The sequence below is a fragment of the Notolepis coatsorum genome (genome assembly GCF_963971535.1).
Source record: "Notolepis coatsorum genome assembly, chromosome: 1".
Classification (NCBI taxonomy): Eukaryota; Metazoa; Chordata; class Actinopteri; order Aulopiformes; family Paralepididae; genus Notolepis; species Notolepis coatsorum.
This window is the reverse complement of record NC_140165.1, coordinates 179,080,000-179,093,634: the sequence shown is the minus strand read 5'-3', so window position 1 is coordinate 179,093,634 and position 13,635 is coordinate 179,080,000. Positions and strand designations below refer to the sequence as shown.

Sequence of the window (13,635 nt, the reverse complement as noted above, 5' to 3'; positions counted from 1 at the left end):
TGGGGGGCTTTCAGCGGGGTGTATTTGTCGGCCGATGGCTCTCGCTCGGCCTCCCTTGTGCAGAGAGTGACGCAGAGCGAGAGCTAATACGATACAGAACGTTAGGTTATGACTATAACCAAGTTCTGTTAGTATAGCGACGCTCGGCGTCCGACGCCGCTGCAGCCCTTGATCTCGCCTTGTGGTGAAAGCTTGGGAAGGAGGCGAGTGGGTGGCCCCACCCCTGCTTATATGGGTAAGCTGATAGGGGTGTGGTCAGACAAATATTGGGATTAAAGGTACATTGTGGTCTTTATTCAGTGCGTGTGCACGTGTGCGAGGACAGTGCAGAGAGTGACGCCGAGCGTCGCTATACTAACAGAACTTGGTTATAGTCATAACCTAACGTTACTTATTTACACAGGTAAGTTATGTTATGTACGTTAATTAAGCTATGCAGAGCGCATAGCTCCCTATAGCTTGCTAACGTTAAGATAGCAGGAGCCGTCGGCCAACAAAGATGTTGTTTCAACAAATGTGTTCACAAAATGGATTATCATCCAAACATTATTGAAGCCTCCCGTGACCAGTACGTAGTCAGTACTCTTAACCGCAGCAATGTGCGCATATGCGCTACGTTATATGCGTAAATGTGCACTAAGACTCTACAGTACTGAACCAGAGAAAAAGTATTTTGGAGCACATTTTTGCATGATTAAAAACGATGGTTCGAACATCCGTTCGCAAAACCCTGTTGAATGTTCAAATCCCAAAAACAGGCTTGGGGACAGCTCTACTCTACTTCATATGATAAAAACTAGAAGGTGTTATGACAAGATGGATGAAGCTGACCAGACATGTGTCAGACACAGTGACTATGTGATTATTCTATACCGTATTTAGCAGCTTTGGCAGCAGCAGCACCATTTGGATATCCTCCAGCTCCACCCTGAGGTGCTCCATATCCACCCTGAGGCACTCCGGCTCCACCCTGAGGTGCTCCATATCCACCCTGGGGCACCCCGCCACCACCAGCTCCAGGACCTGCCAACCAAGATGGTAGAACAAAATCCTTAATAGGACTGTTAACAATACCAGTATCAGGTATATGACCTCTACTCAAAACCTTACGGTACTTACTCAAAACATTATGGTACTTTACTCAAGACAAAGTACTCTTATTTGTATTTGGCCAGCAAGAACTGATATCGGTACACCTCTACTTTAGGGCTGAGCCCAAACGTTCGAACGTTCGGACCTTCGTTCCTTACGTTGGCATTCGAATCTTAATTAATGCGTTTGAACCTCCGCTTTTTTATTTTTAAATTTCTGTTTAAATTTTTTACATTTATTTTACATGAAAAATATATATCAGAATGTGATTTATCAGAATATCACAGTATGTTGTGTTTACAATAATTTGAAAGTCACACGTGAACACGGGTCACAACAACATAATCTAGTGAGATGAGGAGGGGTTCCCGTCATATCAGGAAATTAATCAATCATGCAAAAACAAGAGTTTAGTGACTCACACTCACCCGTCTTATTTCATAATACAATGTTTCCGAATGGACGTTTAGATTAAACCAAGTGTATGCTTCATCCATCTTGATGCTGATGCTGATGCTTTCCCAGCGGAACACAAGTTACTTAACTTTACACAGGTAAGTTATGTTATGTACGTTAATTAAGCTATGCAGAGCGCATAGCTCCCTATAGCTTGCTAATGTTAAGATAGCAGGAGCCGTCGGCCAACAAAGATGTTGTTTCAACAAATGTATTCACAAAATGGATTATCATCCAAACATTATTGAAGCCTCCCGTGACCAGTACGTAGTCAGTACTCTTAACCGCAGCAATGTGCGCATATGCGCTACGTTATATGCGTAAATGTGCGCTAAGACTCTACAGTACTGAACCAGAGAAAAAGTATTTAGGAGCACATTTTTTGCATGATTAAAAACAATGGTTCGAACATCCGTTCGAAAAACCCTGTTGAATGTTCGAATCCCAAAAACAGGCTTGGGGACAGCTCTACTTCATATGATAAAAACTAGAAGGTGTTATGACAAGATGGATGAAGCTGACCAGACATGTGTCAGACACAGTGACTATGTGATTATTCTATACCGTATTTAGCAGCTTTGGCAGCAGCAGCACCATTTGGATATCCTCCAGCTCCACCCTGAGGTGCTCCATATCCACCCTGAGGCACTCCGGCTCCACCCTGAGGTGCTCCATATCCACCCTGGGGCACCCCGCCACCACCAGCTCCAGGACCTGCCAACCAAGATGGTAGAACAAAATCCTTAATAGGACTGTTAACAATACCAGTATCAGGTATATGATCTCTACTCAATACATTACGGTACTCTACTCAAAACATTATGGTACTTTACTCAAGACAAAGTATTCTTATTTGTATTTGGCCAGCAAGAACTGATATCGGTACACCTCTACTTTAGGGCTGAGCCCAAACGTTTGAACGTTCGGACCTTTGTTTGTTACGTTGGCGTTCGTATCTTAATTAATGAGTTCGAACCTCCGCTTTATTATTATTTTCTATTTAAAGATTTCGTTTTTAATTTTTTTAATTTATTTTACATGAAAAATATATATCAGAATATTAGTGGGTTGCAGAGGGTGTTGCGTACCTATCACAAAAATCTAAATAGCAACAGCAACAACTGTTTGCGTGGATGTTGCACAGCATTGATTGGTTGGTTAGCGAATAGAGGCAGGGCTGTCATATAATATTGGTTCCTCGAGATCCAAAAATAGCTAGCTAACATTATCGATAGTTACATTGAATTTGATTGTTACATTTAATTTTGACCATGAACCAATTACAAGAAAGATTATCATAAGAAGTGAGAAAATACAAACACTTGTATGACTGCTCATGTAGCGATTACAAAGACAGTCAAATGACCATGAACTCATGGAAAGAGATCGGGTTGATTCTACCAAGGAATGGAATGGAATGGAGCTGCAGGTGGAAGTCAGAACAAGCCGACCTTCTACATCATGCTGTCCTGGCTAGAAGTGTTTATTAAACACTGGGAGGCTACTGTGATGAAATACACAATACGATACTAGCTAGAGATTAGCGTCACATTCAACTGTTAACTTTTTAATTATATTTTTAGCAATATACTGTAGGCTGATGATAATATGTGTAATACATGTTTATGTAAATACCATGTGCTGCTGAGACCAAGGACCACAATGGAAATAAGTCTGTGACTTTTTTGTGCTATCCTTGATAATTTTAGGATGCATGACATGTAATGTATTTTAATAATTGTCAAATAAACTAAACTAAACTAAACTAAACTAAACACATAGCGGGCCTCTGAAAACCCAAATAAGCTAGCTAAGTAGCCAAGCACATAGGCCTACTGGGAGCATGTCTATGTTCCCCGGGTCCTATGTTCCCCGGGTCCTATGTTCCCCGCTTGATTGATTGATTGAAAATTTTAGACCACCAGCCCTGATTCCAAACTCTAACCTTAACCAACTTCGAAAGAGGGCCTAAGCTTAACCAGTTCGAAACAAGGCGGACATTAATAATTAATAAAATAATAAACATTTATAAAATGTTCAATCTATTAATCAATCAATCTGGGAACATAGGACCCGGGGAACATAGGACCCGGGGAACATAGGGATGATCCCGGCCTACTGTTCCATAACATACGCCTTCAGTTGATCATGACAAATTCTCTTTTACCTTGACGATTAAAAAGCCTCCATAATTTAGTAAACACTAACAGTATCCCCATGGCTGGTGTTGAGATTTTACGATGTCAGCTTGTGAGAATTCGTTGTAGCCAGCCAACTAGCGTTGATGCTATTCAATGCTATCAACATTAGCTAAATAGCTAACCAACTAAATACAATGACAGTGGTATCCTGAGGTAACGTTAAATACAGACAACTTTTGATTACCAATGATAGCTAGCAAGCTAACTAAATAGCTTTGTTTGTCTGGACTATCATACTAGCGAACATACCCAACTAACGTTAATGCCATTAAAAATGTATTAACATACTGTAGCTATACAACACACAGTAACGTTAATACAATTACATGCATCATTGTTTACAATGAACGGGTGGGGCTAGTCGAAAGGACTGGACACAGGGACAAGTTAAACATCAATCAATTAATTTAATACAACAGGGAGTTCGAGCTGCGCTGTCGTGCCTACGACCGCACCACAGGGCTATTATATTATATGCGGCTTTGACTCGCTCTCTCTCTCCTGCCGATTAAAATCAGCAGCTCTTCCTCCTCATCATCAATTGCTTGTAGCTGCATTTGCACAACGGCGTCCATCCCTGCTTCTAGCTAACGTTAACTTATCTAACGTTAGCTAACGTTAAAACTAACCTAAACTAATGTTAAAACTAACCTAAACTAACGAACTAACTTAACTAAGAAACAAACTAAATATAACTATATAACACTATATACAAGAACACGAGCAAAAACAAACATAAACACGGCTATTATACGGCTATTATATGGGTTGTTATCAATGGGTTAGTTGAGAAGGGAAATACGTTATGTTTCATAGGGAACCTAGTGTGACGGATCATACTGGGTCTGCGTTGTGTTTGATGTTAAATGAGAATGTTCCGAGGGGGAGTCGAACAGGGGGCTCCCGCGTCCGCGGGCGACGACACAGGCCGCTGCACTAAGAAGTGAATTCACTCCTAACTACCGTACCTATGCGTCTGTTAACCCTGTTATGGGGAAGTGAGTTTAATTTACCAGCCCGCACTGCCACAGTCACTCGTCAACACACCTGTTTCCGTGACTGTGGACATACCCACGGGCTTCCCCGTTACACTCACCTCCCTAAACTCACGCCCCTCAGGACATCCGGGTCACTGGGCACCACTGTGACGGATCATACTGGGTCTGCGTTGTGTTTGATGTTAAATGAGAATGTCCCGAGGAAGAGTCGAACAGGGGGCTCCCGCGTCCGCGGACGACGACACAGGCCGCTGCAATAAGAAGTGAATTCACTCCTAACTACCGTACCTATGCGTCTGTTAACCCTGTAATGGGGAAGTGAGTTTAATTTACCAGCCCGCACTGCCACAGTCACTCGTCAACACACCTGTTTCCGTGACTGTGGACATACCCACGGGCTTCCCCGTTACACTAGCTACATACGGGGTACAATGTTGTTTAGGCTGCGCATAGCCATTGCAGAAGTATAAATGCAGAGTGCTTGCAACATTGTTCCGTTGTCCATGTTGTGTTGCTGTTGTGTTGTTGTCGATCGAGCATGTAGAGCCCTTCACAGTGACTATGTGATTATTATATACCGTATTTAGCAGCTTTGGCAGCAGCAGCACCATTTGGATATCCTCCAGCTCCACCCTGAGGTGCTCCGGCTCCACCCTGAGGCACTCTGGCTCCACCCTGAGGCAGTCCAGCTCCACCCTGAGGTGCTCCATATCCACCCCGGGGCACCCCGCCACCACCAGCTCCAACACCTGCCAACCAAGATGGTAGAACATGATCCTTAATAGGACTGATACTGATACCATTATCAGGTATATGACCAATACCAGGTGAAATTGACTGTACTTCTACTCAAAGGCAAGTCAATAACAATATCAATAACTCATGTTGGTACTCTACTCAAGACAAAGTACCGTATTTAGCAGCTTTGGCAGCAGCAGCACCATTTGGATATCCTCCAGCTCCACCCTGAGGTGCTCCATATCCACCCTGAGGCACTCCGGCTCCACCCTGTGGTACTCCATATCCACCCTGGGGCACCCCGGCACCACCAGCTCCAGGACCTGCCAACCAAGATGGTAGAACATGATCCTTAATAGGACTGATACCAATACCAGTATCAGGTATATCATGACCGCTACTCAGTCAAAACATTACGGTACTCTACTCAAAACATTACGGTACTCTACTCAAAACATTATGGTACTCTACTCAAGACAAAGTACTCTTATTTGTATTTGGTCAGCAAGAAGTGATATCGGTACACCTCTACTTCATATGATAAAAACTAGAAGGTGTTATGACAAGATGGATGAAGCTGACAAGACATGTGTCAGACACAGTGACTATGTGATTATTATATACCGTATTTAGCAGCTTTGGCAGCAGCAGCACCATTTGGATATCCTCCAGCTCCACCCTGAGGTGCTCCATATCCACCCTGCGGCACTCCGGCTCCACCCTGAGGTGCTCCATATCCACCCTGAGGAACTCCGGCTCCACCAGCTCCAACACCTGCCAACCAAGATGGTAGAACATGATCCTTAATTGGACTGATACTGATACCATTATCAGGTATATGACCTATACCAGGTGAGAAATACTGTACTTCTACTCAAAGGCAAGTCAATAACAATATCTGTTGAAGTTATGTGTTATGTATGATTGCATGTAACTGCCTAACTGTTTCCACAAGAGGGCGCTATAGGCGTAGCTATGGAAGCTGACGCCAGGTAAGAGGTATAAAAGGAGTTGTTACCTCCCCCTCGATCTCTTCCTCCGTTGCCTCTCATAAGGAGAAGGTCTCGTGTACTGTTGGGTGCAATGTGAATAAACCACGCCAAAGGCTAAAGAGAGAAACCTTGTCGTCATGAACCTATTATTGTCGCTCCACAGCTGACTGTGTCAGGTTATGGGCCCAGATCACGCAGGGGCGAAATAATAAGGGTAGCAAGTTTAGCTGAAGTATAGGCCAGTTTAGCACCGGGAGCACCGCGTGGCTAAGGCTAGGCTAACGGGAGCTAAAGCTACGCCTACTATCAAAAGAGGATGGCGACCAAAGGAAGGAGCAAATGGCCCTCGTTCAATGGAAGGGCAGAGGACTATGAGCTCTGGGAAGAGCGAATGTTGTGCTGTATGCATGGAGTGGGGCTGAAGAAAACCATCTTGATGGCCCCCACGGGAGAAGTAACGGCGGAAGCGCGAGCCCTGGACACCAAGCAAAATGCCGACGCATACGGCAAGTTAGCACCACTGCTAGACGACACAAGCTTGGCGTTGATATTCCGCGACACTAAGGACAAAGGCAGAGAGAGCCTGAAAGTGTTGAGAGAACATTATATCGGAAGAGGAAGACCCTGAATCGTATCCCTCTACATAACACTGACCGCGCTGAAGAAAGCGCACATCAAGACTGTGACCGAATACGTCATCAGGGCTGAGCAGATCATTACGGCGCTTAAGAGTGCAGGAGAACCACCGAGCGATGGCCTAATGATGGCGATGGTTATGAGAGGACTACCGGAGCTGTACAAACCGTTCACACTACTGGTGAAACACGGTTCAGCGGACATGTCGCTGGGGGAGTTCAAGGCCAAGTTGCGAAACTTTGAGGCCTCAGAAGACACACACCCAGTCGCCGCGGAGGCGGGAGAGAGGGTGCTGAAGGCCCGGGCGGCACAGAGAGAGAAGACCAGACCCCCGACGGAGCTGGCGTGTTGGCGATGCGGAGAAAAAGGGCTCCGGAAAGATAACTGCACAAAGACTGTTTGGTGTAGCTTCTGTAAGAGCACAGGGCACACAGACAAAGTGTGTAGAAAGAAACACGACCAGAGCGCTCGGTACGCGCATGGACAAGATGGCGGCTGTGGACAAGATGGCGACAATGGTGGACGTGAGACGAGTCGAGACGACGCCCGGAGAGCAGCGGGATGAGAGGACTTCATCTTTGGGGCGCAGACAGCGTACGTCACCCAGCCAACGCAGCAGCAGCAGGTCCAAAGGAAGGGACTGATCGTGGACACAGATGCGTCGTCCCACATCATCAACGACAGGAACCGATTCAAGAACTTTGACAACACCTTCGAGCCGGAGAGACACAGCATGGAGCTGGCAGACGGGAAGCGCACTTTCGGGTTGGCGCAAGGGAGAGGAGACGCACAGGTATGCCTCATAGACAGTGAGGGGCGCCGGTGTACAGTGACGTTAAAGAACGCTCTCTACATACCCTCATTCCCACAAGAACTATTCTCTGTAAAATCTGCTACTGCGAACGGTGCCAAAGTGTTCTTCAATGAAGGTAAAGATGTTCTTGTAGAGCCTGACGGTATGCGATTTAACATAGAGGTGTACAAGAGAATGTATTATCTACAAACAGAGTGTAATGATAACGATAAGTGTAATAATAATGATGTGTGTAATGTGACTGTCAGTCACGATATTCAGACATGGCATGAGATCATGGGTCATTGTAATTACGAGGATTTACTGAAACTGCAAGCAGTGACAGAAGGCATGCACATTAACGGTGAAAAGCATAGACCGAACAAAGAATGTGAAGTGTGCATAAAGGGGAAGTTCACTCAATCGAGAAACAGAAGTCCCACAGAAAAAGTAAAGGTACCACTTGAGCTAGTTAACACAGATCTAGCCGGTCCAGTAAGCAACGAGTCCATAGGTGGCTTTAAATATGTACAGTTTTTTACAGATGTGTGTACAGGGGCAGTGTTTGTTTACTTTCTCAAAGCAAAGAGTGACACACTCCAGGCCACTGAGAAATTCCTTGCAGATGTAGCCCCTTATGGCAACATAAGATACTTGAGGTCCGACAACGGAACCGAGTTCACAAATAGAGAGTTCCAATCACGGTTGAGAAGGAACAAGATAAGACACGAGACGTCATGTCCTTACTCCCCGCACCAGAACGGGGTGGCAGAGAGGGAAGGACGTACTCTTTTCGAAATGGCTAGGTGTAAGCTAATAGATGGTAAGTTACCTAAGAGTCTATGGCATTATGCGGTACAAGAAGCCGCTTACACAAGAAACAGGTGTTTTAATAAGCACACAGGCACCACCTCGTATACAGCACTGTCAGGGAAAAAGTGTAATCTAGCTAGAATGCAGAAATTTGGATCAGTGTGTTATGCTTACCAGCAGGACAGAGGAAAGCTCGAGTCCAGATGTGAAAAAGGACCCTTTGTAGGGCACGACAAAGGAAGCCCCGCTTTTCTAGTATATTATCCCGGTAAAGGGAAAGTGCAAAAACACAGGCTAGTCAAATTTGTCACAAAGACAACATGTGAGAACAAGACACAGACAGAGGAGCCAGAGCTGGACTCCAGAGTAAGGTGTGAAGAAACAGAGACACCTCAGCCTAGTATACTTAGCACAGTCATGCAGACAGACAGTCAGCAACCCCCAGAGGATGATGACGAGGAGCACCCGAGGGTGACGTCACGTGCCTCATGCAGTGGGAGCTATCCCTCACGGGAACACAAACCCCCAAAGTATCTGAAAGACTATGCCCAGAGAGAAAGTGACGAGGATGACAGTACACTTACTAGTAGGGCTGACCTTCGAAGCTTTTTTTGGCAATCGAAGCTTCGGGGCCGAGCTTCGATTTTAATTCGAAGCTTCGAAAAAAAAAGTATTTTAATTGTTTTTTAATAATAATAATAATAATAATAATAATTATAATAATAATAATAATAATAATTATTATTATTATTATTATTATTATTATTATTATTATTATTATTATTATTATTATTATTATTATTATTATTATTATTATTATTATTATTATTATTATTATTATTATTATTATTATTATTATTATTATTATTATTATTATTATTATTATTATTATTATATTATTTTTTATCTTATGTTGTGGGACTTGTACAGCACTTTGGTAAACGTTGTTGTTTTTAAATGTGCTCTATAAATAAAGTGGATTGGATTAATTAATTAAGTAGCCCCTTTCGTGACTGTGACGCAGCCAACACGGTTTCACTTGGCTGCCCTGCCTGGGTGCAGTGGGGCTGCTCTCACAGCCAACGACATGACATTACATAATTATGTTGCAACCTTCGTCTATCAAGCAAACAATTATATAAATATTTATATGTAGTTGATAGAGACAAAGGCAGAATTCGACTTAATTAAGCACGTTTTATTAAGACATATTTTTATATGGGTCGGGACACTTTAAAAAAACAGCACAATGAACACAAATCTGTCCGACATAGTCTTAAATAACAAACGGCATTGCTTCGCTTCTTCGTCGACATGTCTGCTGCACATGTCCTTGTTGTTTTCAACACAGATAATCTCCACGTGCTTGTTGTAGAGAGGTGGAGTCGAGGCGCGGCTTACTTTCGTTTCATTGGAATGGAGGTGGGAAGGCGCCGCTTACTTTCGTTTCATTGGAATGGAGGCGCAAGATTTTGGAGACAAAAAAAAATATATATATATATAATTATTAATTATTTTTTATATTTTTATTATAATTTTTTTTTACTTCGATTTTTTTTTATGTTCGAAGCTTGTGCCATCGAACCAAGCTTCGAAGCTTCGAATTATTTAAGACAGCCCTACTTACTAGCATTGATTACTGCTACAGAGTAGTGAGTGGAGTACCTCAGACCTTTAAAGAGGCCATGGTGTCCCCTGAATCAAGAAAATGGGAGAGAGCAATGGATGAGGAGATGAGGTCCCTAGAGGACAACCACACCTTTACTCTAACCAAGTTACCAGAGGGCAGACAGACAGTGGGAGGAAAATGGGTGTACTCAATCAAGGAGGGTATTGAAGGCCACGACAAGTACAAAGCCAGGTTTGTAGCTAAAGGTTACAGTCAGAGGGAGGGGATAGACTACGGTGAAACATTCTCCCCCACAGCCAATCTGACCAAGGGTAGTGATGCAGAAAGCAGCTGAGGACAGTTTGATTTTACACCAGATGGATGTGAAGACAGCCTACCTGCACGCACCCATAGATAGGGAGATATATATGGAACAACCTGAAGGTTACGAGAAGAAAGGAGAGAAGCTAGTGTGTAAGCTAGAAAAATCCATTTACGGCCTGAAACAGTCTGGGCGAAATTGGAACGAGATGCTTCATACATGTCTCATTGAAGATCACTTCCTACAGAACCCAGTAGACCCCTGTGTTTACTCAGGAAAAGTGATAATTGTAATTTGGGTGGATGATTTGATCATCGCAGCGGACAACACTAGAAACCTAGAGCAGGTGAAAAGTATGCTCTCCACCAGATTCAAAATGAAAGACCTAGGCAGGTTAAAGCATTTTCTAGGCATGGACTTCAAACAGTCTGCCAGTTGTGTAAAAATATCACAGAAGAGATATGTGGAGAAGATCTTGAAACGTTTTGACATGCAAGAATGTAGGACAAGGGAAACACCATGTGATCAAAAACTAGACTACCAAGAGGATGCTCAGAAATTGACAGATGTAAAAATTTACAGAGAAGCTGTAGGTAGCCTCATTTATTTGACAACATGTACTCGCCCTGACCTATGTTTTGTAGTGAGTAAATTGTCACAGCATTTTGCTGACCCCACAGAGGAGCACTGGATTACAGCAAAACATGTTTTTCGTTATCTCAAAGGTACAGCAGATAAACAGCTTTGTTTCAGAAAGAGCAGCGAGGGCTTAGGGGTTAAAGCCTACAGTGATGCAGATTGGGCGGCAGACGCCACAGACAGAAGAAGTACCACAGGGTATTGTGTGAGTTTGAACACAAACAGCTCACTGGTTTCGTGGAAAACAAAGAAACAGCCCACAGTGGCACTGTCAACTTGTGAAGCCAAATACATGGCTCTAGCTATGACAATACAGGAATGTATTTATCTAGAACAACTGCTCGAAGGTATGGATACCTATGTATATAAGAAAACTGTTGTTTATGAAGACAACCAGGGAACCATTGCAATTGCTAGAAACCCTGTGTGCCGACAGAGGTGTAAACATGTGGATATAAAATATAATTTCATCAGATCTGTCATCAGGGAAGAAAGGATGACACTTGTTTATTGTCCTACAGACGACATGGTAGCAGACGCTATGACAAAGCCTGTCTCCAAACTGAAATTGAGAAGATTTGCAGAGGTCATGTTTGGTGTGTAAATATTGCCTGTTATGTAATATTGACTGCCATATTCTTTTGATGTTCTGAACTGTATTATTTTCTTTGAAAATTGTTTTTGAAAAAGTTGTACAGTATACAAGACAACCAGAAGTGGGAGTGTTGAAGTTATGTGTTATGTATGATTGCACGTAACTGCCTAACTGTTTCCACAAGAGGGCGCTATAGGCGTAGCTATGGAAGCTGACGCCAGGTAAGAGGTATAAAAGGAGTTGTTACCTCCCCCTCGATCTCTTCCTCCGTCGCCTCTCATAAGGAGAAGGTCTCGTGTACTGTTGGGTGCAATGTGAATAAACCACGCCAAAGGCTAAAGAGAGAAACCTTGTCGTCATGAACCTATTATTGTCACTCCACAGCTGACTCTGTCAACAATATCAATAACTAATTTCGGTACTCTACTCAAGACAAAGTACCGTATTTAGCAGCTTTGGCAGCAGTAGCACCATTTGGATATCCTCCAGCTCCACCCTGAGGTGATCCATATCCACCCTGAGGCACTCCCGCTCCACCCTGAGGCACCCCAGCTCCACCCTGTGGTACTCCATATCCACCCTGGGGCACCCCGGCACCACCAGCTCCAGGACCTGCCAACCAAGATGGTAGAACAAAATCCTTAATAGGACTGTTAATAATACCAGTATCATGTATAAACAACAACTCAAAACATTACGGTACTCTACTCAAAACATGGTACTTTACTCAAGACAAAGTACTCTTATTTGTATTTGGCCAGCAAGAAGTGATATCGGTACACCTCTACTTCATATCATAAAAACTAGAAGGTGTTATGCCAAGATGGATGAAGCTGACACAGTGACTATGTGATTATTCTATACCGTATTTAGCAGCTTTGGCAGCAGCAGCACCATTTGGATATCCTCCAGCTCCACCCTGAGGTGCTCCATATCCACCCTGAGGCAGTCCGGCTCCACCCTGAGGTGCTCCATATCCACCCCGGGGCACCCCGCCACCACCAGCTCCAGGACCTGCCAACCAAGATGGTAGAACATGATCCTTAATAGGACTGATACTGATACCATTATCAGGTATATGACCTATACCAGGTGAGAAATACTGTACTTCTACTCAAAGGCAAGTCAATAACAATATCTGTATATGAAATCAAGTTTTTGGGTGTCTTACTCTTAATAGACCACAATCTGCTGGAAACCACACATAAAATATCTATGCTCAAAGATTGCGAGAAGCTTGGGAATTCTGGGTAAAACTAAATACATCTTAAATCAGAAATCACTCTACACTCTGTATTGCACATTCATTGTACCCTACCTGTCATATTGTGTTGAAGTTTGGGGAAATACTTATAAAAAAACCTACAAAAGATATGCACACTGCAAAAAAGAGCTATAAGGATTGTACATCATGCTGGTTATAGAGATCATACCAATTGTTTATTTGTTAAAAGTCTAACTCTGAAATTTTAAGATTTGGTTAAATTCAAAACTGCACAATTCATGTTTAAAGTAACACAAAATATAGTCCCTGGCAACATACAAAAAACTTTCATGGGCAGAGATGGGGGTTATAATCTAAGAGGGAAATTGAATTTAAAACAACGTATTATGTCCTATGTCCGTACAACTCTCAAAAGCAAGTTAACCTCGTTCCCAGTTCTGTATCGTTAGTGGCTTAGCTTGGCATCGCTACTGCACTATCTCGCGTACGTGCACGCGTACTGAATAAACCACAAATGTACCTCTAA

General features: G+C 43.3%; 1 protein-coding gene across 1 annotated transcript in view; it reads right to left on the bottom strand.

Annotated features, from left to right (window-relative positions):
* Positions 1 to 12,922, bottom strand: part of LOC311223608 (uncharacterized protein) — a gene marked incomplete at its 5' end in the record, with an annotated part of 122,991 nt that extends 110,069 nt beyond the window's left edge. Inside the window, 7 exons of the mRNA XM_084308383.1 lie at positions 874 to 1,023; positions 2,113 to 2,262; positions 5,326 to 5,496; positions 5,659 to 5,808; positions 6,110 to 6,259; positions 12,326 to 12,496; positions 12,749 to 12,922. Of these exons, the coding sequence (XP_084164509.1) occupies positions 874 to 1,023; positions 2,113 to 2,262; positions 5,326 to 5,496; positions 5,659 to 5,808; positions 6,110 to 6,259; positions 12,326 to 12,496; positions 12,749 to 12,922 (1,116 nt within the window). The remainder of the gene's footprint in view (positions 1 to 873; positions 1,024 to 2,112; positions 2,263 to 5,325; positions 5,497 to 5,658; positions 5,809 to 6,109; positions 6,260 to 12,325; positions 12,497 to 12,748) is intronic.
* Positions 12,923 to 13,635: the final 713 nt, after the last annotated feature.